This window comes from Pan paniscus, chromosome 1 (genome assembly GCF_029289425.2).
Source record: "Pan paniscus chromosome 1, NHGRI_mPanPan1-v2.0_pri, whole genome shotgun sequence".
Taxonomy (NCBI): Eukaryota; Metazoa; Chordata; class Mammalia; order Primates; family Hominidae; genus Pan; species Pan paniscus.
The window spans coordinates 171,956,632-171,979,903 of NC_073249.2; the positions used below are offsets into that span (position 1 = coordinate 171,956,632).

Consider the following 23,272-nt stretch of genomic DNA (forward strand, 5'->3'; position numbering starts at 1 on the left):
AGGAAAATCTTGGGGCCCCCAAATTACTAAACTAAGGGAAAAGTCAAGCTGGGAACTGCTCAGGACAAACCTGCTTCCGCATTCTATTCAAAGTCATCCCTCTGCTCACTGAGATAGATGCATATTCTGATTAGCGCCTTTGGAAAGGCTTATCAGAAACTGAAAAGAATGCAGCCATTTGTCTCTTATCTACCTGTGACCGCAAGCCCTCTCCCTGCTTCAAGTTGTCCCTGCCTTCCTGGACAGAACCACTATACTTCTTACATATATTGATTGATGTGTTCTGTCTCCCTAAAATGTGTAAGATCAAGCTGTGCACCAGCCTCCTTGGGCACATGTTGTCAGGACGTACTGAGGCTGTGTCGGGGTGCACATCCTCAACCTTGGCAAAATAAACTTTCTGGATTAACTGAGACCTGTCTCTGATATTTGGGGTTCACAGTACCAATATAGTATGTGTGGGAAAAAAAAAAAAAACCAAAGTAAATACACTCTGTTATTAACATTAGTAATTCTGAAGAACTAGGAAGGGTGAATTTTTTTTTTTTTTTTTTTTTGAGACGGAGTCTCACTCTGTTGCCTAGGCTGGAGTGCAGTGGCACGATCTCGGCTCACTGCAACCTCCGCCTCCCGGGTTCAAGTGATTCTCCTGCCTCAGCCTCCCAAGCAGCTGGGACTACAGGTGCCCGCCACCATGCTTGGCTAATTTTTGTATTTTTAGTAGAAACAGGGTTTCACCAAGTAGGCCAGGCTGGTCTCAAACTCCTGAACTCAGATGATTCACCCGCCTTGGCCTCCCAAAGTGCTGGGATTACAGACATGAGTCACCACGCCCAGCCAGGATGGGTGATTTTTGTTTTCTTCTTCACTTTTGCTGTATCTTCTAAGTGAATGAGTATTTCTCCTGTAATTTAGAAAAGGGTAAGTCAAATATTTAGTATAAAGATACTTGAAGGGCGAGGTTGAACACTAGCTAACCGAGAGCCAGAAATCACATTCCCTGTAATTAAAGGCAATGTTCTAGAAAGAGCCTGTAAAGGCTATATAGGAATTCCTGCAGTGAGTGTTTGGGAAGGTTTGAGATGACACCTTCTGTGTGCAGGAGCTCCCCTTGGGCCTGGCAGCCTCCTTTTGACCCAGGGTCTCTTGTGTCAACAGATTGTCCGTGTGGAGCCCTTGGTGACCATGGGCCAGGTGACTGCCCTGCTGACCTCCATTGGCTGGACTCTCCCCGTGTTGCCTGAGCTTGATGACCTCACAGTGGGTGAGGACCCTATATTAACGGGCAAGAAGAGACACACGGTCCTAGGACCGGAGCTGATGGGCCTTGGCCACCCTCCATCTAGTCCTGGAATTGCCGCTATTCCATCTGTGACAGAAGTCATTCAGTCTCTTACTTGCCTGCTCCAATGACAGGGTGTTCACTGCCTGCTGTTCCATTTCTGAGCAGCTCAAGTTATCAGAAGGCACTTTTAATTTCTGGTTTGAATGTGCTTCCCTGTGACTTGTTCCCATTGCTCCAATTCCACCCCATGGAACACACAGAATAAGTATAGTCTCTCTTCTCCTCCCATAGGATTCATAGCCCCCAAAGCCTCTTCTTCTTTAGGGAAAACACCTTCAGTTCTTTTAACTATTCCCATGGGACAGGGCTTCCTGTCACCCCTTCAACCCCCCTTTTCATTAAAGTCCCTCTCAAGATGAATGCACACAGATTTCTAGGTTGAGTCTGGCCAGAGGTGAGGTGTGAGTACACTTGACAAGGTCTGCTCGCCACTCCCTTCCTCTAAGGACGCCCTCATGCTCCCATCTGAGCCCCTCCTTCCCTCTCCTGCTCTCTAGATTGACAGGTGGGAAATCTCCCCTAAGTCAACAGCCCCATTTCTGCTAGCCTGCCATACCTCCCTCATGCTAGGAGGCCCCCCAGCTCCAACCCACCCCCAACCCTGTACCCACAGCTCTCCCTGCTGACACTGTGTGTGATGTCTCTGCAGGGGGCTTGATCATGGGCACGGGCATCGAGTCATCATCCCACAAGTACGGCCTGTTCCAACACATCTGCACTGCCTACGAGCTGGTCCTGGCTGATGGCAGCTTTGTGCGATGCACTCCGGTGAGTTCAGCAATGGGAGATGTCCATGCCAGCCTGCTCTGGGCATTAAGGATCCTGAGGTCAGGGAGGTGGCTCCTCTAGGTGTGCTTCATTCCCAATACCTGTTCAGTCTGGGTCTATATCCGTAAACAAAAATTTGTGTAGCCCCTTATATGAGCTTAGGCAATGTTGTAAATCCATTGTATATATTAAGGCATGCATGTTATCTTTCAACAACCTAATGAGGGAGGTTTATTATCCCTATTTTATAGATTATTATTAAATAATAGAAAGATTATTATCCCTATTTTATAGATAGGAAACTAAAGCTCAGAGAGATTATTTGCCATAGGTCACACAGCTGGGACTCACACCCCAGTAATCAGGCTCCCAGGTCCCTTAGCCGTTCATTATGCCATCCTGCCTCTCTGGAGAGGAAGTCAGGCCTTGGCATCAAAGCTGTGTGTCTTAACACTGTGAGGTACAGTCGTGTGTCACAGAACAGTAGGGATATGTTATAAGAAACAAGTTGTAGGCAATTTTGTCATTGTGCAAACATCATAAGAGTGTAATTACATAAACCTAGATGAGATAGCCTACTTCACACGTAGGCTATTTGGATAGCCTACTACTCCTTGACTACAGACCTATACAGCATGGTACTGTACTCAATACTGTAGGCAGCTGTAACACAATGGTATTTATGTATCTAAACATACCTATACTTGGAAAAGGTACAGTAAAAATACAGTATAAAAGATGAATGGTACACCTATGTAGCGTACTTACCATGCATGGAGCTTGCAGGACTGGAAGTTGCTCTGGGTGAGTCAGTGAGTGAGTGGTGAGTGAATGTGAAGTCCTGGGACACTGTACACCACTGTAGACTTTATAAACACTGTACACTTAGGCTACACTAAATTTATTTTTTGAAATTTTCTTTCTTCAATAATAAATACTGTTAGCTTACTATAACATTTTTACTTTACAAACTTTTTAAAAACTTTTGACTCTTGTAATAACACTTAGCTTAAAATGCAAACACATTGTACAGGTGTACAGAAATAGTTTCCTTCTTTATATCCTTATTCTATAAGCTTGTTTCTATTTAAACTTTTTTTTTAACTTGTTAAAGTTTTTTTGTTAAAAACTTAGACACAAGGCTGGGTGCAGTGGCTCACTCCTGTAATACCAGCACTTTGGGAGGCCAAGGCAGGTGGACTGCTTGAGCTTAGCAGTTTGAGACCAGCCTGGGCAACATGGCCTACAACATGGTCTACAAACAATACAAAAATTAGCTGGGCATGGTGGTGTGTTCCTGTATTTCCAGCTACTGTGGAGCCTGAAGCAGGAGGATCACTTGAGCCTGGGAGGCAGAGATTGCAGTGAGCCGTGATTACGCCACTGCACTCTAGCCTGGGTGACAGAGCGAGACCCTGTCTCAAACAAAAAAGGTCAAGACATAAACACATGTTAGTTTAGGCCTACACAGAGTCAAGATCATCAATAACGCTTCCACTTCCGCATCTTGTCCCACTGGAAAGTCTTCAGGGGCAATAACACACATGGAGCTGTCATCTCTGACAACAATGCCTTCTGGAATACCTCCTGAAGGACCTGCCTGATGCTGTTTACAGTTAACTTTTTTTTAATAAGCAGAAAGAGTACACTCTAAAATAACAATTAAAAGTGTAGTGTAGTGAATACATAAACCAATGACAGAGTCATTTACCATTATCAAGTATTATGTAGTGTACATAATTATATGTGCTATACTTTTATACAACTGGCAGTACAGTAGGTTTGCTTACATCAGTGTTACCATAAACACATGAGTATGACATTAGGACAGCTGTGATAGCAGTGATACCACTAGGCAACAGGACTTTTTCAGCTCCATTATAATCTTATGAGACCACCATTTTATCTGTGGCCCATTGTTGACTGAAACGTCTTCATGTAGCACGTGATCATGTAAGTAAAAGTGATTAGAGAGGATGTTTTAGAAAAATAAGAAACACTTCTACCACCCAAACTGGGATTCAAACATTTAAAGCGTTTTACCTAAGGGGTGGGATAGGAGTGACACTTTAAATAACCTTGGATCTGTCCTGGCAGGTGTGAGGGACCCTTGGGATGGGAGGGACAGTTGGTCCTGTTGAAGTGGGTATTTCAGGGAGCCACCCGACTCCTTCACTTCACAGAAGAGGGCCCAGGGAAAGACTCCCAGCTTGGCAGCACTGGTCTTGGATGAGAGATAGCCCTAGCAAGATTCACATCAATTCATCCTGCTTTCCTGAACGCTTGCGGGGCCCTGTCTTTTGACCTATTTATTATCGGCGGAGAAAGGAGACTGACATTTGTGAATTCTTTCCCTTCTCTGAGGCCCAGGTTCCTCACTGACAAATATGTGGTTGAGAGGAATAAGTAGGTCCTGTATGGGAAGCTCCTTGCATAGAGCTCAGCATGCAGCAAGTGTGTCATCTTCACTGCCATGGCCAGGAGAATGTGATTAGCTGTGGGCCCAAGGGGGAGTTGGTGAGCCAAGTGCTGCTGTTCCTGAGGTTTCTGCCAGCCTGCTGCAGAGCCTCCTTGCTCCAGCTCTCCTGCCCTGCTGCATTCACTGTGCCCACCACCAAGAGCATTCAGGTTTTGTGGAGACTGCACAGGGCTGTCCTCTTAGTAAAGGCAAGACATGGCTGGACTTCTTCAAAAGAGCTTTACTAGAACTGAAGAATCCCAATCAGAATGGCCAAGGAAAAGTCAGTTGTCTGTGTCCAAGACAAATGTCAAAACAATAAAATGATGAGGTTGGACATTGATTTATGGAAGCAGATGAGGTGTTGTAGGAAAAACGCTGGCCGGGGAATTAGGTGGTCTTGCCTGAGCCCTGGCATTGCTGCAGCTGACTTTTCTGGGAAGACTTTGGTGAGTCATGGCAGCTCTCAGAGACTCAGTTTCTTTACTTGTCATAAGGGGGTGCTAGCGCTCTCCCTGGGCTCTGTCGGGGGTGGATCCCACAAGCCGATGGACTGGGAAAGGCCTTGTAAATTTTAGTAATGGTTCAGAAGGGAGGCATTTTAATGTTCCCCAGCTACACTGCCTGACACCCACTAAGGGTGTCAAGGCCTGGCCTTGGACTCCTGCCCTTGTGCAATGCCCCTGCCATTGTGGGTCGTTGGGCAGCAGTGCCAGTCCCAGCTTTTTCCTGAATAGCCTCTGGGTCAGGGGCTGTGCCTAGATGGGAGAAGGAGGATGCTCTGTCAGTGAGGGTCCCTGAGACAGGGCAGTATTAGGTTCCATGTCATGTCGAAGCTGCAGGGAGGAAACTAAAGCCCAGCAAGCACAGTTTGTAAAGCTCATTGTTTGGGTTCATACAAGAGAGTGAGAGAATAGGGACTCTCCCAGGCTTTGCTCCCCCACTGACTGCATGCCACAATGTGGGGCCCAAGGTTTCAGCTCACAACACATCAATTGTGTCTCACAGTCCGAAAACTCAGACCTGTTCTATGCCGTACCCTGGTCCTGTGGGACGCTGGGTTTCCTGGTGGCCGCTGAGATCCGCATCATCCCTGCCAAGAAGTACGTCAAGCTGCGTTTCGAGCCAGTGCGGGGCCTGGAGGCTATCTGTGCCAAGTTCACCCACGAGTCCCAGCGGCAGGAGAACCACTTCGTGGAAGGGCTGCTCTACTCCCTGGATGAGGCCGTCATTATGACAGGGGTCATGACAGATGAGGCAGAGCCCAGCAAGGTAAGCCAGGGTGTCAGCTGCTGCTGACCAAGACTGGGGAGGAATGATTGTGCTGGGACTGAGCCGGTTCCCCTATCCTGACCCTGGCAGCCACGTCTTCAAGGCTGCTGCCTGGGTCAACCCACCCGGGGTACAGGCAACAGGATCTATCGTCAGAAATGTATTAGACAGTGATGGAAGCTTTCATCTACTCTGCCCCTACCACCTGCCTGGGATGTGCTTGTCTCTTAGTGAATGTAATCTTTGGTCCTTATAGCAAACCCATTTTATAGATGAGGAAACTGAGTCTTCAAGAGGTAATGTAGGCTGGGCACAGTGGCTCACACCTGTAATCCCAACACTTAAAAGAGGTAATGTAAACTTCCACAAGATTCGAGTAATCGATTTGATGCCTTGGAATCTAGATTGACATTCCTTCCACATATACCATGCAATTTTTATTAGCAGTTTTTTCTCCATTTAGAAAGGATTGTGCTTATTGTAAGAGACTTGGAAGGTACAAACAAGTAAAAAGGAAAGAAAAGACTCCACCTGTAAATATGACCCAAAGCCAGTGTTGCTAATGTGTTTGGTATACAGTTGGCCCCTTGTATCTGTGGGTTCCACAACAGTGGATTCAACCAACTGCAGATTGAAAGCGTTCAGGGGCCAAAAAATGGATGGTTTCATCTGAAATGAACATGGACAGACTTTTTTTCTTGTCATTATTCCTTAACTGTTACATAGCATTTACATTGTATTAAGTATTGTAAGAAATCTAGAGATGATTTAAAGTATACAGGAGGATGTGCATAGGGTTATATGCAAATACTAAATCATTTTATGTAAGGGACTTGAGCATTCATGGATTTTGGGGGATCCTGGAACAAATCCCCCATGGATACTGAGAGACAACTGTATTTATTTCCTCTTTCTCTGTATGGATTTTTTTGAAAGTTTTTAAATTATAAAAGTAATGTAACAATGCTGAAATATATAAAGAAAAAGTTAAAGTGCATCTCTTTACACCAGGGTGTAACCACTTATGTATAACAGTTTTGTGTGCATTCTTCGAGACCTATTTATTTTTATTTATTTATTTTCTTATTGTTTTTTTTTTTTGAGACAGGGTCTCTGTAGCCCAGACTGGAGTACAGTGGTACGATCACAGCTTACTGTAGCCTTGAACTCCAGGGCTCAAGCAATCCTCCTGCCTTAGCCTCCTAAGTAGCTGGGACTACAGGCATGTGCCACCACGTCCAGTTAAAATTTTTTTTTTTTTTTTTGAGATGGAGTCTCACTCTGTCACTCAGGCTGGAGTGCAGTGCGTGATCTCAGCTCACTGCAACCTCTGTCTCCCAGGTTCACACGATTCTCATGCCTCAGCCTCCTAAGTAGCTGGGATTACAGGCATACGCCACCATGCCTGCCTAATTTTTGTATTTTTAGTAGAAATGGAGTTCACTGTGTTGGCCAGGCTGGTCTCGAACTCCTGACCTCAGGTGATCTGCCTGCCTTGGCCTCCCAAGCCAAGTGCTGGGATTACAGGTGCGAGCCACTGTGCCCGGCCTGGTTAATTTTTTAATTTTTAAAATTTTTTTGTAGGGATGGGGTCTTGCTATGTTGCCAAGGCTAGTCTTGAACTCCTGGCCTCAAGCAGTCTTCCCACCTCAGCCTCCCAAAGTACTGGGATTACAGGTGTGAGCCACCACACCCAGCCGAGACCTATTTCTCTGTATGTGTGTGTGTGTATATGTATGTGTGCATGTCTTCATTTCATTCTGTAATATCCCATTTTTGCATGTAAATAATTGGCCTAATTTAGCCCTTACTGACATTTATGTTGCATAAACTGTTTTGCTCTTACAAATAAGATTGCATTGAAGATTTAAGGCTCACATTTATCCTGTCCTTCTGTACAAATATTTGTGTAGGATTGAGTCAGAAAAATGGACTTTGTTACACAAAGGTTTGAGCACATTAAATATTAATAGATATGACCAAACAGCCCTCGAGAAGAGCTGTGTTTATGCCTACTTGTAGTAATGGTCTGTGAGAACACCTTTTTCCCTACATTCTTGCCAACACTAAATAGGATCACTCTTTCATTTTTGCCAATCTGATAGGGTTAAAAATAGTATCTCGTTTTATTTTGCAGTTCTTGGATCACTTGTGAGGGTGAGCCTCTCTTTGCAGCATTTTGCAGTTTGTTTGTCTTCAGCTGTGATCACTTGTTCACATTTGTCTTTTCTTGTTTATTGTTTTTTGTTTTGAGACAAGGTCTCACTCTGTCACCCAGACTGGAGTGCAATGGTGCAATCTTGGCTCACTGCAACCTCCACCTCCCAGACTCAAGCAATTCTCCTGTCTCAGCCTCCCGAGTAGCTGGGAATACAGGCGCATGCCACTGCACCTGGCTAATTTTGGTATTTTTAGTAGAGACGGGGTTTCGCCATGTTGCCCAGGTTGGTCTTGAACTTCTGAGCTCAGGTGATCGCCTGCCTCGGCCTCCCAAAATGCTGGGATTACAGGCGCGACCCACTGCACCCAGCCTTTTTCTTGTTTATTGTGATAAGCATTTCCCCCCTGTTGTTACATTGCCTTCATAACCGTCATTGTTAATATCCATCTTTTATTAGAACTATTACATTGCCTTCATAACCATCACTGTTAATGTCCATTCTTATTAGAACTAAAGAATCCCAATTAGAATGGCCAACCTTGCATTGCACCTTGCATTGAGGAAATGAATGCCGTATTGCTGCCCATAGTTGGAAATTTAAGTTGCTTCCATTTTTTTATTATTTTAATTAATGGAGCAATGAACATCTTTTGTCTGTAATTTGAGTAATATCTTTTGTTTTTTTTGTTTTTTTTGTTTTTTTTGTTTGAGATAGAGTCTCGCTCTGTCACCCAGGCTGGAGTGCAGTGGCGGGATCTCGGCTTACTGCAAGCTCCACCTCCCAGGTTCACGCCATTCTCCTGCCTCAGCCTCCCAAGTAGCTGGGACTACAGGCGCCCACCACCACACCCGGCTAATTTTTTGTATTTTTAGTAGAGACGGGGTTTCACTGTGTTAGCCAGGATTGTCTCGATCTCCTGACCTCGTGATCCACCCACCTCGGCCTCCCAAAGTGTTGGGATTACAGGCGTGAGCCACCGCGCCCGGCCAATTTGAGTAATATCTTAACACAAAATCGCAGATCAAAGGATAGGCATCCCTTAAGACTCTTAATCTATACCTATATACATACTTAAAACATTTTAAAGTTGTGAAGGGCTATAAAATCATCCGGTACAATCGTCTCTACAAATAAGGAAATGAGTCCCAGAAAGGGAAAGAGACTTCTCTGAAGACACACAGCTAGCACAGAACAGATTTAAATTCCAGCTTCTGACTCCTGGTTCAGTGTCAGTTCCCTGACATATCAGCCTGCAGACTTTAGCACTATGCAAACATTGCTCCCTGTGGGACACTGCGGTAAGTGCTGGAGGTCCTGGAACAGCGGTGGCAATACCGGACATTGAGCTGAAGTGCTCTGGCCCTCCTGGGCCCCTGGATCTGCCTGAGGCCAAAGCCCAGACAGTGTGTGTCACCTAGCACCAAGTCACCTAGCAAGGACATCTAGACCAGAGCTTTCCAGCTGCTCTGAGGTGTTCCCTTGAGGCTCTCAGGGGTAGGAAAGCTGAGGAGGGATGGGACCAAGGGGAGTCACCACCCCCACTGTACCCAAAGTGGCTCTGCTGTCATCCATTTGATGTATTAGATGCCCCCTAAGATTATGATTTGGCAGAGGGGTTTGCCTAGCTTTTGAAATATTTGGAGACCTGATCTGATTCCCTTATTTCCCAAGGAGAAGACTGTGAGGCACAGAGAGCCTTACCCAAAGGCCCTTCCAGAATCAGCAGCAGAGGGATATTTGCCAAGTGCCCCAGTGAGCAAGACCCTGATACCCGAGGGAACAGGGCTGGGGCAGAGTGGTGGATGCCATTAGACATCTGGGCATTTCATTTTAGAAGCATTGCTTCCAAACATTTCTGTTTCTAAGCATTCAGGAATTTGTCCCTGTGTGCCAGGCCCTGTGATGGGCCCTCTGCAGGCACTGCCCCGTGTAAAGCTTGCTGCAATCCTGTGAGAAGCAGCCTACCCCCATTTCACAGAGGAGGCCCAGAGATAGGAAGTGGCTTGCAGTCAAGGGCTAGGGTGGACTGGAGCTCATGCAGCCACCTGGCCTCCTCAGCTGGTGTGTGCCTGGAAGAGACAGACTATCTGGGTTCTTTCCCATGTCCTGGGCTTCTCTGCATGGCTCCTGATGCATCAGTGAGCACCAGGAGCGCCTGTATCCAGGTGGCCCTAAGTCTCACTTTCATTATGCAGCTGCTGCCACTGCCAGGTATGTGACACACCTCACCTGGGGTTAGATCAGGTTGCTCTGTTTCCTGCTGGGTTCCCCTGTTCACATTAGCAGGCAGAGGCCAGCGTGAGTGTTTTTTGCCCTGCCCCATACCGTCCACACCAAAACTAATTTGGGCAAAGAGGCTCTTTAGCCCCAGTTTCCTCCCTGCAGAGTGGCCTCACCAGCAGGGTGGCCTTACCAGCAGGGTGGGCCTGCACAAGCGGGTGGCACACAGATAAGCTGCAAGTGCTGGAGGCCAGAGATCCAGGGCAAAGGGTTGCCTGGCTCTAGGGTAGAGCAGGTCAGCAAGGGAATGGGTGGGGACTGATACTTCAGCCACCTGTGGACCAGGCACCGTGCTTGGCACTTTCTACATCATCTCTTTTAGTCTTCCAGAAATGCTAAGTAACCTGCCTAGGCTCTGCTAAGTGTGTTGTAAATGGAAAAAGCAAATTGGCAAACAGTACGTGTAAGATGGTCCCATTTTTCAGGAGGCTGAGGCAGGAGAATGGCGTGAACCAGGGAGGTGGAGCTTGCAGTGAGCCAAGATCGCGCCACTGAACTCCAGCCTGGGCGACAGAGTGAGACTCTGTCTCAAAAAAAAAAAAAAAGATGGTCCTATTTTTTAAAAACAGTGGGCATATGTATGTAATTTCTAATAGACAAATAACTCCCACAAAGTATGTATTTTTATTGTCATGTTACATGTGAAGAAACAGGCTCAGAGATGACCTGCCTGGGTGTGTCCCCAGCTGCCCACCCTAAAGCTTGTGCTTTTCCAGGATCCCCCCTGCCTCTCCCCGAGAGCATCTGCCAGAATTCATTTACGGATGAGGAAGCTGAGGCCAAGAGAAGCTCAGCCATCCCAAGGCACACAGCACATTTGAGTCATGACCATTTAGGGCTGCAGGAGACATCAGCTCAATAGAAGATTTGGGTGTGGGAGCCCCCAGGGCCAGGGAGGTATGAGCCTTATTCATGTGAGCATCCTCCAGACGATGGTGGCTGCCTGGGGAGTGCTGTACCCGGAGGACTGTGGAGCTTGGTCCAGGGACAGCAGGGAAAGTGCCATGACCAGTTGGTGCCACGAGCCCTGGGTTGCACTGAGGGGCTGACCCATTCCCAGAGTTCGTGCTTCCCTGGCCTCGGGGAAGGTGGGAAGGGAGGGAGGGAGGGAATTCCCCTGCATGGGGCACTGCATCAGGGCAGTTAAATGTTTAACTCTGTTAAACACTTGCACCAGGCTAGGCTGGGGTCGCTGAGTTCTCTAGACTGTCGGGGACTCACTGTTTGGCCCTGGGCACACACCACTTAACCTCTTTGAGCTCCTGCTCTTTCTGCTAGAGGATACCCACTGTGCCTAACCTCACCAGCTTTCAAGAGTCTCAAAGGCAGTAATAGACATGAAAGAGCTTTGAAAAGGCCAGGAGTGCTGAACAGAAGCCGGGTGTCGCTGTTACACCCCGATGGCGCTGGGCGCTTGTCTGCAGGCTGATCACAATGCCCTCTGTCATTTCAGCTGAATAGCATTGGCAATTACTACAAGCCGTGGTTCTTTAAGCATGTGGAGAACTATCTGAAGACAAACCGAGAGGGCCTGGAGTACATTCCCTTGAGACACTACTACCACCGCCACACGCGCAGCATCTTCTGGGAGCTCCAGGTGAGGCTTGGGTTTCTGTAGCCCTGGCTCCTCCAGGCCAGCTGGGCAGGGAGCCCGGACAGTTAACACTGTAGCCATACTCTCTCCCCTTCAGGGTAAAGAGTGGCTTTGTCCTAAGGAACTGCAATGCCTTCTTAAGCAGCAACACAGTCGTTTCCTTCTGAAGGAACCGACTACCTTCAGTTCAAGCAGCAGGCTCTTAGCAAGCATCTGCTTGGTGCTGGGGAGTAAGCCCCTGGGCCAGTACTTTGGGGAACACAGACCTGTTCCGCCCTTGAGGAAGGGTTAGCCTCTAGCCACGGTGAGCAGACAGATCCCTGCACTGTAAAGGGCCGCAGGAACATTAGTAGGAAGTGGCTAGTTCTGCCTAGGGCTCGAGGTAACAGCCAAGCCTGGCTGTGAAAGGTGAGTGAGAATTTGCTGTTGCATGTGTAGATGGGTGGGTGGATGAGGAGCAGTGACACTTTAAGTGGGGGAAGGTCAGGAAGAACCCCTCAGGAGATGACTTTGTGAGCAGGGACCTGAACATAGGGAAGGCAGGCCAGGAACAACTCTGGGGAGGACTCTGGAACTCTGTTCACAGGCAGAGGGACAGCCAGAGCCCAGGGCTTGAGCTGGGCTAACAGGAAATTAACCATTATAAAATGGACAGTTCAGGGTAGTTTAGTACATTCACAGTGTTGTGCAACCACTACCTCTGTGTAGTTCCAAACATTTTCATCTCTGAAAAGGAAACCCTATACCCATTAAGCAGCCACTCCCTATTCTCTCCCCTTTCCCCAGCCTGTGGCAACCACCAATTCATCTTCTGTCTCTGCAGATTTACTTATTCTGGATATTTCACATATATGGAATCATTCAGTATGTGCCTTTTGTGACTGGCTTCTTTTACATAGCATAATGTTTTCATGTATCAATATTTCATTTCTTTTTATGGCGGGATAGTAGTTCATTATATAAGAGACCACATTTTGTTTTGTCACTCATCTGTTGATGGACATGTGGGTTGTTTCAACCTTTTGGCTACTGTGAACAGTGCTGCTACAAACCTTCATGTGCATGTATTTGTTTGAATACTTGTTTTCAGTTCTTTGGGATATAGAACTAGGAGTGGAATTGCTGGGTCATATGCTAATTCTGTGTCTAACTTTCTGAGCAACAACCAAACTCTGTTCCACTGAGGCTGTGCCATTTTTCATTCCCACCAGCAATGTATGAGCGCTCTATTTTTTCAACATTCTCACCAACACTTGTTATTTTCTGGTTTTTAAATTATTATTATTATTATTATTATAGCCATTCTGGTGGGTTTATGGTATTGACTTGCATTTTCCTTGAAATTAATGATGTTGAGCATCTTTTTATATGCATGTTAACCGTTTTGTATATCTTCTTTGGTGAAAAGTCTATTTGAATCCTTTGCCACCTTTTAAAATTTGGTCATTTGTCTTTGTTGTTGAGATGTAAGAGTTCTTTGTATATTCTGGATACTAGACCCTCATCAGATATATGATCTGCAAACATTTTCTCCAATTCTGTAGGTTTCTTTTCATTGTCTTGGTAACGTCCTTTGATGCACAGAAGTTTTTAATTTAGATGAATTCCAATTTATCTATTTTCCCTTTTGTTTGTGCTTTTAGTGCCATATATAAGAATTTATTGTCAAGTCCAAGCCCCTTTGTTTTCTTCAAAGACCTTTATAGTTGCAGCTCTAATATTTAGGTTGTTGAGTGGGGTAGGAGTCCAGGCTCCATTCTTTTGCTTATAGCTATCCAGGTGTCCCAGCAAGGCTGCATGTGTTTGAAAAACAGCAAGAAGCCTTCGGAGCCAGCATGCCCACGCTGAGCTATGGTGAGGAATGAGGTCAGACAGGCGCCAGAGGCTAGATCATATGGCTCCTTGTAGGTTAGGAAGGACTTTATATTTTATTCTAAGTATAATAGGAAGCCAATGAGGGCTTTGAACAGGAAAGTGGCATGGCCTGATTTTTGTTTTAAAAGAATAACTGTGACAGCTGGATAGAGTGGATGGGGACGGGAGTGGACAAGAGTGGAAGAGTAGAGGAAAGAAGATACTGTTGTCTGGGCAGCAGCAGAGGAGAAGTGTCAAATCTGGGAGATGCAGTGCAGGCTGAACCAACCAGCAGGATTTCCAGACAGATTGGCCATGGATGTGATTCAAAGGTTCAGGGCCAAGGTTGACTGCCTTTTTTTTTTTTTTTTTTTTTTTTTTTGAGGCAGAGTCTTGCTCTGTCACCCAGGCTGGAATGCAGTGGCGCGATCTCGCCCACTGCATGCTCCGCTTCCCGGGTTCATGCCATTCTCCTGCCTCAGCCTCCCAAGTAGCTGGGACTACAGGCGCCCACCACTACGCTCAGCTAATTTTTTGTATTTTTAGTAGAGACAGGGTTTCACCATGTTAGCCAGGATGGTCTCGATCTCCTGACCTCGTGATCCGCCCGCCTCGGCCTCCCAAAGTGCTGGTATCACAGGCGTGAGCCACCGCACCCGGCCTGGTTGACTGCCATTTGAAACATGGGGGAGGGGACTGGAAAGGGTAATCAGAAGCCATTCAGATGTCCAGGTGGGATGACAGCAGGAGCCAGTGACGTGTGTCGGGACTTCAGGAGTTCAGTGGAGGTTGGAGCCCTATATACACATTTCTCAGCCACAGAGAAATGTTTTCTAAAGCCATGGAGGGAGATGAGTGAGGGTGGATAGAGAAGACCCTGGGACACCCTGCAGGTTAGGGGAGGAGGAACTAGCCAAGGGCAGGAGAAAGTGCTGTCAACCAGGGCAGGGGAACAAAACCAGGAGGATGTGGCATCCCAGAAGCTAAGGGAAGACTGTTTCAGGAGGAAGACCAGCAACTGTGCCACATGCTGCTGAAGGAGATGAAGACAGACTCGACCTCTGGATTTGGCCATAGGAATGTCATCATTGACTTTAAGCAATAGGGGTGAATCCTTGACCAGTGGGTTTGAGAGAGAACTGGAGACAAGGCGGTGGACACAGTGAAAACAAACCTGAGGCTCACTATCAAGAGAGGCAGAGAAACAGGGTGATGGCTGGAGGCGGGTGTGGGGCCAGGTGAAGGTACTTTGTCTGTGTGATTGCTTTAAGATGGGAGAGATGGCAGTCATGACGGTGATCCAGTGGAGGGGAAAATGACAATGCAGAAGAGAGGGTATATTGATAGGGTGAAGTCTTGAGTAGGGGAGTGGAGTGGCTCCTGAGCTCAGGTGGAGAGGCTGCCTTTTGATGGGCACGTGGAAAGTTCATCCAGTTGTCAGGAGGGAAGCAGTACTAATGGCTACAGTTGCTACTAATGGGAGGACCATAGGGTGGTGGGAGGGTGTGGGAGTTCTCTTCTGATTGCTTCTGTTTTCTCAATGAAATAAGGATTTCAGCTGAGATGAAAGGCGAGAGGATTTTGATGGTTTGAGGAGAGAAGAGATGTGAAGCTGTCCCTCGGAGAGTGGGAAATGAATTAACCGGGGAAACACTGTGGCATTGCCAGGCAGCACTGGGCCTACCAGGGATTCACACTCATGAATTTACAGTGAGACCAGCCCTGTGGTTGTGGGTTTTCACCCAGGAATCTGTGTTGCTGGGGTACAGAGTAGGCAGAGAGTTATATTTAACCATGGCTGAGGTTTTGCAGGGAGTGTGATGTGTAGGCAAGAGTGAGGACCCAAGGGTGTGTTATGATGAAATCTAAGCCAGCTATGGAGGGGAGGCCGGATGTGAGAGGCCCCCAGGGACTGACAAGGGACTGATATGGTGGACAGGATGCCCTGGGTGGAGTGGAGCATTGAAGTCAGGGGACTAGAGGGCATAAGCTAGGAAGAGAGGCGGTGATGGCTGACAGCAAACACTTGCAATGGAAGCTATGGAGACTGTGAATGTAGGGCAGGGTGACAGAGCCTAGGGGTCAGCAAACTTTCCTAAAAGGCCAAACAACAAATATTTTAGGCATTCCAAGCTACAGAATCTATCACAGCTCCTCAGATCTGCCACATGGAAACAGCCAGGGATGGTACATAAATGAATAGGGATGACTGGCCCCAGTAAAACCAAATTTACAAAAACAGTCACTAGGCCACATGCTCACTTCCGCTCCCACACTGGATCCCCACGGGTAGTAATTTCTGTCCCCTCCTCCAGGGTATGTTGTGAGAGCCAGTGGCCAAGGACATGTGGAAGATAAGATCACTGGAATGTAAAGAAAGAAGGCCAAGGGCAGAGAGGCCAGGCGTGGTCAGGACCTTCTCTGTGGGTTTTAAATTACCAAAAGTTTTTTTTTTTTTTTTCTTTTTTGAGATGAAGTCTCGCTCTGTCGCCCAGGCTGGGGTGCAGTGGCTGGATCTCGGCTCACTGCAAGTGCCGCCTCCCGGGTTCATGCCATTCTCCTGCCTCAGCCCCCCGAGTAGCTGGGACTACAGGCGCCTGCCACTGCACCTGGCTAATTTTTTTTTGTATTTTTAGTAGAGACGGGGTTTCACCATGTTAGCCAGGATGGTCTCAATCTCCTGACCTCGTGATCCGCCCGCCTCGGCCTCCCAAAGTGCTGGGATTACAGGCGTGAGCCACCGCGCCTGGCCTCACCAAAAGTTAATGTTGAAGAAAGTGACGGTTTTCCAGGATCTGGTGAAAGGAACCAAGGATGTTGGGATTCGGGGAATTCAGTGATCCACACTCTAGTGAGGGGAGCCATGGTTATCAGAGGAGGTATTGGGCACGTTTCCAAGTTTCTGAGGTTGGTTTCTGGGCATGGGGGAGGAACAGAGATCTGGAAGCAGTAATGAGGGGCCAGGAGGACCCTACCTCACCTCCATCTATCCCAGTGGCAGGAGGGTTGTAGGGGAGAAAATGATACCACTTAAAGAGGGCTTCAGGGTTCTAGTTAACAAGGAGGGGAGAGGAATGTTCAGAGAAGCGACTGAGAATGGAGAGGGTTTTATTAAGGTCAGACCATGAGAGCAGGGCTTGAGAGGAAAGGCGGTGGGGCAGTGGCAAGTGAAGTCAGATTAAGAGATGCTGCATTGCTGTAGTAGGCTAAGATCACAGTAACAAGGCATCTGGCAGGCCATGGTGACTAAGGACAACAGAATGTAAGGCATGACGGAATTATACCTGGTGGGCTCCTAGGAGAGGGTGATTGGTCAGTTCTGACATTGGGCAGGTATATTAAGCAGAATGTGATTGGGCGGTGGTAGGGGTGGAGGAGTGTAGGGGTGAGGGTCTCATCATGGCCTGGAGGGGCTATGGGGTCTCCCCCACACCCATTAGTCTTAATCTTGGGCAATGTCAAGGCCCACAGCAGGTGGTGGGCAATTTTGCCAAAAGCAGAAGCCACTATGAGTCCTTCTTGATCCCTGCCAAGAGCAGTGTTAAGGTTGTGGAGTGTGGTTTTGTTAAGAGAAAGGAGAGGAACTAGTGAAAGAGGATCAGAAAGATAACAGCAGTGGTTAACATTAGCCACTCCCAATGTGGGTGGATGTTAATGCTGAACACTTTCCACGCATTATCTTCATCTTCCCAACAACCCTCTGAGAGTAAATATTAGTGTTATTTCCATTCCATAGATGAGAATACTGAGGATTAGGTTATCCAAAGTAACTACCAGCTTGGTCAACATGGCAAAACCCTGTCTCTACTAAAAATACAAAAAGGAACCAGGTGGGTTGGGGCATGCCTGTAATCCCAGCTACAAGGGAGGCTGAGGCAGGAGAACCCAGGAAGTGGAGGTTGCAGTGAGCCAAGATCACGCCAGTGTACTCAAGCCTGGGCAACAGCAAGACTCTGTCTCAAAAATAAGAAAAAAAAAAGGAACTGTTGGAGACAAAGTAAATAACACAACTCAGAGAATGAGTGTATTAGTGATCTATTACTGCATAATGAACAAAACCAAAAGTTAGAGATTAAAGCAGCAAACATTTATTATATCATAGTTTCTGAAGGTCAAGGATTTGGGAGTGGCTGATCTGGGTGGTCCTGGCTCAGGGACTCTCATGCTGTGGGCTATGGCAGCAGTCATCTGGAGGCTTGACTGGGGCTGGAAGATCTGCTTCCAGCTCACATGGATATTGACCAGAGACCTTAGCTCCTTGCCACATGGGTTCCTCCAGTGACCTCATGACAAAGCAGCTGGCTTCCCCCAGAGCAAGTGATCCAAGAGAGAGACCAAGGAAGAGTCTGCAGTGCCTTTTATGACCCAGTCGTAGGTCACACCTCTCACTTCCACCATATTCTCCTTATTAGATCAGAGTCACTAATCCAGCCCATACTCAGGGGAGGGGCACTGAGCTCCACTTCATGAGAAAGGACTAGCAAAGAATCTAGGGGCATATGTTAAAACCGCTACAGAAGGCCGGGCGCAGTGGCTTACACCTGCAATCCCAGCACTTTGGGAGGCGGAGGTGGGCGGATCACCTGAGGTCGGGAGTTTGAGACCAGCCTGACCAACATGGAGAAACCCCATCTCTACTAAAAATACAAAATTAGCCAGACGTGGTGGTGCATGCCTGTAATCTCAGCTACTCAGGAGGCTGTGGCAGGAGAATCACTTGAACCCGGAAGCGGAGGTTTTGGTGAGCTGAGATCACGCCATTGCACTCCAGCCTGGGCAATAAGAGTGAAACTCCATCTCAAATAAATAAATAAATAAATAAAAATAAAAATAAAACGGCTACACAGAGCTAGGTTTGTCTTACATATTTGTTCTGTTAAGTAAATACTGGCCCACACTGCCTTCAGGTAAAAGAAGAATCTGGAAGAATAGGTGTGTTCAGCCTGCATTCGCATGCAGGAAGTGAACGTTCAGACCTCTTGTGATCTGTCATTGTGCGGTAGTAGGGAAGCGGGACTGGGAAGAGGGAGAAGTCAAGCTGTGGTGCAGTCACAAGGAAGACCTCAGCTGACCCACAGGCAGCCCTGGGGTAAGATGGCCCTCCAGAGTTGTGTCACCTTTAGGCCAGTGGGCTAGGACTTTATACCAAATGCTGCCCCATCAACCAGTCATTGTGCAGACTGACCTTGGATGAGGCAGCTCCCTTCTGCCAAGGGCAGTTCTCCCTGAGTGTCAGCAGTCAGCACCCTGTGCAGCTGGGGGAATGGGTGCCTCCCTGGAGCGGGTATCTGCACGCAGCATCCTCTACAGTAGAAATGCAGAAGCCAAGACATTTCTAGAGGGGAGGAATAAACAATTTCAAATGCATGCCTTTTCCCCCCCTCTGCTGGGATAACTCTTCTCCTCCCATTGGCGGCCTTTCCCCCAGGTTCCTCCCTAATGAGTAAGGCCCTGGAATGAACCAAGTGTGACCAGGCCTGCGTGCTAAGCCCCTTAACAAGCTGCATTCTGGGTGATTAGTCCATTCTGGTCACACCTGTGCCAGGCCTGGCTGGTCCAGTCACTTCCCTTCCCCCAGCTTGGTCAATCAGCAACACGCGGGGTCAGGGTTAGCTGCATAATTTGCAGGGCTGGGTGCAAAAAGCAGGCCAAAAGTGCCATTAAAGGTACTAAATATAAAGCTTTTTTCTTTCTCCATGGTCTCTCTCGTCATAAATATTTGCAACTTAATGCCATTCTAAGTGAAGAAAAATTTAAATTATTAGTATGAATTTTACTGTTCATTGTTTAAATGTTACATTTAACTCCTCATGTATATGTATTTCTTGGTTTCATTAAGAATGCTGCATAAACTCTTTTTACTTCTCTTTGTTACATGCACATTCTACCAACACTACCTTTGACTTACGGTGAGTAAGGAAGGACTGAAAGAAAAGGAGCCAAGCTGGGCAGCTCTGTCTTGTCATTCCTTTTCATGTCATCATTTTAGTATAAGCGGTTGGCTAACACAGGGAGTTAACACCAGTAAGAAAGGATAAGATAGGGTCCTTGTGTTCATAGAAGGCCATTGCCCCAGGACTTCCTGCTGGGACTGGGGTTCCTGGCTCAGGCTGAGCCCCTTGGATTTGCCATGGGGCCCTACAGCCAGTGAGCAAGGATGGCCAGAGAACAAGGGCTGCAGTGAGATTCTCTGCAATGACTGGCCTCAGCAAGGGGGCAGCTTAGGACCCTGACATCCCAGGTCACTAAGCCACACAGGATAAGTAATGGGTGGACAGAAGCGGGAAAGGAGAAGGGCAGGGCACATGTTTAAAACTTAAACTTTCTGAGGCTAAGACTGGAAAAGGAATGGTTTCAGCTGATATATTTGGATACCAGTTGACTATTTTTAGGAAAAAAACACAAATGGCTTTTAAACATCACAGTGTGATACAGTCTAACTCAGAATTAGAGACAGGCAAAACAGAACTCCAGGAGTCTCATTTTTCACCTATCAGAATGAATGACAGCGATCTAGAAGTTTGATGTCACATCGTGCTGGCAAGGGAGAAGGGAAACAGTGTTCTACGTTGTCTGGGAGAGTATAAAATGGTACAAGCTCTGAAATGGTATCCATGAAAATTGCACACACTGTTTAAGCCAAAATCTTCCACTTCTAGGAATTTATCTTTCTGACACATATATAAATGGGCAAAGATAACATATACGAAGTATATTAGTTGGAATAATCTGGAAATAATCTAAATGTCTGCCAGTATAGAAGTGATTAAATAAATTATGACACATCTGCTGTAATCGAGCAGGGGTCAATAACCTTTGTTTTTTTTTTGAGACGGAGTCTCCCTGAGTCATCCAGGCTGGAGTGCAATGGCGCAATCTTGGCTCACTGCAACCTCCGCCTCTCCGCTTCAAACGATTCTCCTTGCCTCCGCCTCCTGAGTAGCTGGGATTACACGCACCTGCCACCACGCCCGGCTAATTTTTTTTTTGGTGTTTTTAGTAGAGACAGGGTTTTGCCATGTTGGCCAGGCTAGTCTTGAACTACTGACCTCAAGTGATCTGCCCGCTCGGCCTCCCAAAGCGCTGGGATTACAGGCATGAGCCACCGCACCCGATCCAATAAGCATTTTATACAATGGGCCAGATAGTATACAGTCTAGGTTTTTCGGACCATAAGGCCTCTCTAGTAACTGCTCCTCTGCCTTGTAGCCTGGAGGCAGCCATGGACAATTTGTAAAGGAACACACAACCAGAGGGCGGGCCGAATTTGTGGACCCCTGCAGCACACATTAGACACCCACAACTGAAGGCAGTAGTGCCCTCTGTATTGATACAGGATACAGTGATGAGCCGGTGGCGCTAAGATGCCACCATTTATGAGGTTTTTTTGCTTTCTGTTTTTTCAAAGCTCCTCTGCTCTGTATCAGATGTCTCCCGAAGGGTAGGCAAATCATTCATACCAATGCTTGCCATTAGGGAGGGGGAGGGGAGTTGAGGGGTGGGTCGGGAGCGAGGTCAGGTCATTGCTGGGAGGGAAACAGGGTCAGGAATGCGCAGGGAGGCTTAACTTTTGTACTATGGGGATTTCTGCTGTGGGCATGTGTAGGTCTTCCAAAGGTAACCAAGGAAACAATAAAAGCCATGCTATTTATTGAGATCCTGTTGCATGCCAGACATTGGCAAAGGCGCAGGATCTAACAGAAGAAAACAGGCAGGTCCCTGACTTCATGGGAGTGGTCCGGCAGCTCCAGAGGAGTGAGGGAAAGGGTCACTCAGCCTTCAGTGCTTACACACATGGCTGCTTTGGGGAGTCACCGTGCCCCCTAGTCTGATGTGGACCCTTTCATGAGCTGCCCCAGCCTCTGTTTGTCCCCACTCTTCCCACACTCATCCAGTGGCCTGTGTCTTCCACACCTGCGGGAGTGGGTGTCTTAAGGACAGAGACCATGTCTCAGTTATCTTGGTTCCCCAGCACCCAGCATAGAACCTGGTTCCTGACCTCGGAGGCCCCTTGGAACTGCATTTTTTTTTTTTTTTTTTTTTTGGAGACGGAGTCTCACTCTGTCGCCCACACTGGAGTGCAGTGGCGCAATCTCGGCTCACTGCAAGCTCCACCTTCCGGGTTCACGCCATTCTCCTGCCTCAGCCTTCCGAGTAGCTGGGACTACAGGCACCCGCCACCATGCCCGGCTAATTTTTTGTATTTTTAGTAGAAACGGGGTTTCACCATGTTAGCCAGGATGGTCTCGATCTCCTGACCTCATGATCCATTTGCCTCGGCCTCCCAAAGTGCTGGGATTACAGGCGTGAGCCACCGCGCCCGGCCAGAACTGTTTAATGAATGGAGGAGCAGCCTTGGCTTCAAGGGCTCCCGGAGCTGTGAGAATCGGGCATCAGTAGACACTGGGGACCCTCAGGAACATGGTAGGACTCAAGCAGGGAGGAGGATTGTGACCCAGGGGCCAAAGTCTTCTCTGTTGGAGGTGGGCAGAGCTGGAGGGAAGAGGGGGCCATCATCAGGAGGCAGCAGTGCTGAGTGAGGAAGCTCCCGCCTCGTGGCAGTCTGAGGCGTGAAAGAGAACAGCTTCTGCGCAGGAGGGTTTCCAGGGAGACCGAATTGGGGGAGCCAGGCGGGTGGTCAGGCTGTGAGCAAGGGATGCTGCAAACCAGTGGGCTCCTTGTTGAACCTGAGCCAGACTGCACCCACCCCATGAGCGCTGTCTCTGGCTGTGTGCCCCTAGGGAGACTGCTTAAGTTCTCTGAGAATCACTATGCTCATTCAACAGCATTCGTTTCTCAAACATTTATGGAATGCTAGCTCTATTCCAGCCAGATCTCAACAGCTAGATCAGGAATGATAGCTACCTCATTATTGCACTCCAGGCATGGGGTTGAGTGCCTTCCACTTGGTATTAATATCTCATTATCCTCACAAGGCCCATTTTACAGATAAGGAAACTGAGCTCAAAGAAGTTAAGTAACTAGCCCGGGGTCATCACTGCTGGCGAATGCCAGAGCTGAGAAGCAAACCTAGATTGGACTGGTAAAGTCCTAGGTCCCATCACACCCCCTCCAAAGAGGGGAATTGGACTCAGGCGTGCTTCTGTCAAGCACAGAATGGGACCTGGCCCCTGGCCCCTTGCACTTGGAGACATTCAACCCTTGTTGGTTTTTTTCTCTCCAACCCTAATCTTTGTTTTCCAGGACATCATCCCCTTTGGCAACAACCCCATCTTCCGCTACCTCTTTGGCTGGATGGTGCCTCCCAAGATCTCCCTCCTGAAGCTGACCCAGGGTGAGACCCTGCGCAAGCTGTACGAGCAGCACCACGTGGTGCAGGACATGCTGGTGCCCATGAAGTGCCTGCAGCAGGCCCTGCACACCTTCCAAAACGACATCCATGTGAGTGGGGCAGGGCAGGGAGGGCGCACCAGGTGCATTCCCTTGGAATCCATGGTCTCCTACCCTGAACCGTGTGACCGACCTTGGGCACACCTGCCCTTTGGGTGTTTTCCCAACTTTAAGATGAGGTCCTTGTC

General features: G+C 47.8%; 1 protein-coding gene across 1 annotated transcript in view; it reads left to right on the forward strand.

Moving 5' to 3' along the window:
• The window catches only part of DHCR24 (24-dehydrocholesterol reductase), a 39,690-nt gene that overhangs the window by 12,162 nt on the left and 4,256 nt on the right, over window positions 1-23,272 (forward strand). The window contains exons 3-7 of the mRNA XM_008967854.4: window positions 1,159-1,264; window positions 1,995-2,113; window positions 5,580-5,843; window positions 11,739-11,882; window positions 22,938-23,135. Of these exons, the coding sequence (XP_008966102.2) occupies window positions 1,159-1,264; window positions 1,995-2,113; window positions 5,580-5,843; window positions 11,739-11,882; window positions 22,938-23,135 (831 nt within the window). The remainder of the gene's footprint in view (window positions 1-1,158; window positions 1,265-1,994; window positions 2,114-5,579; window positions 5,844-11,738; window positions 11,883-22,937; window positions 23,136-23,272) is intronic.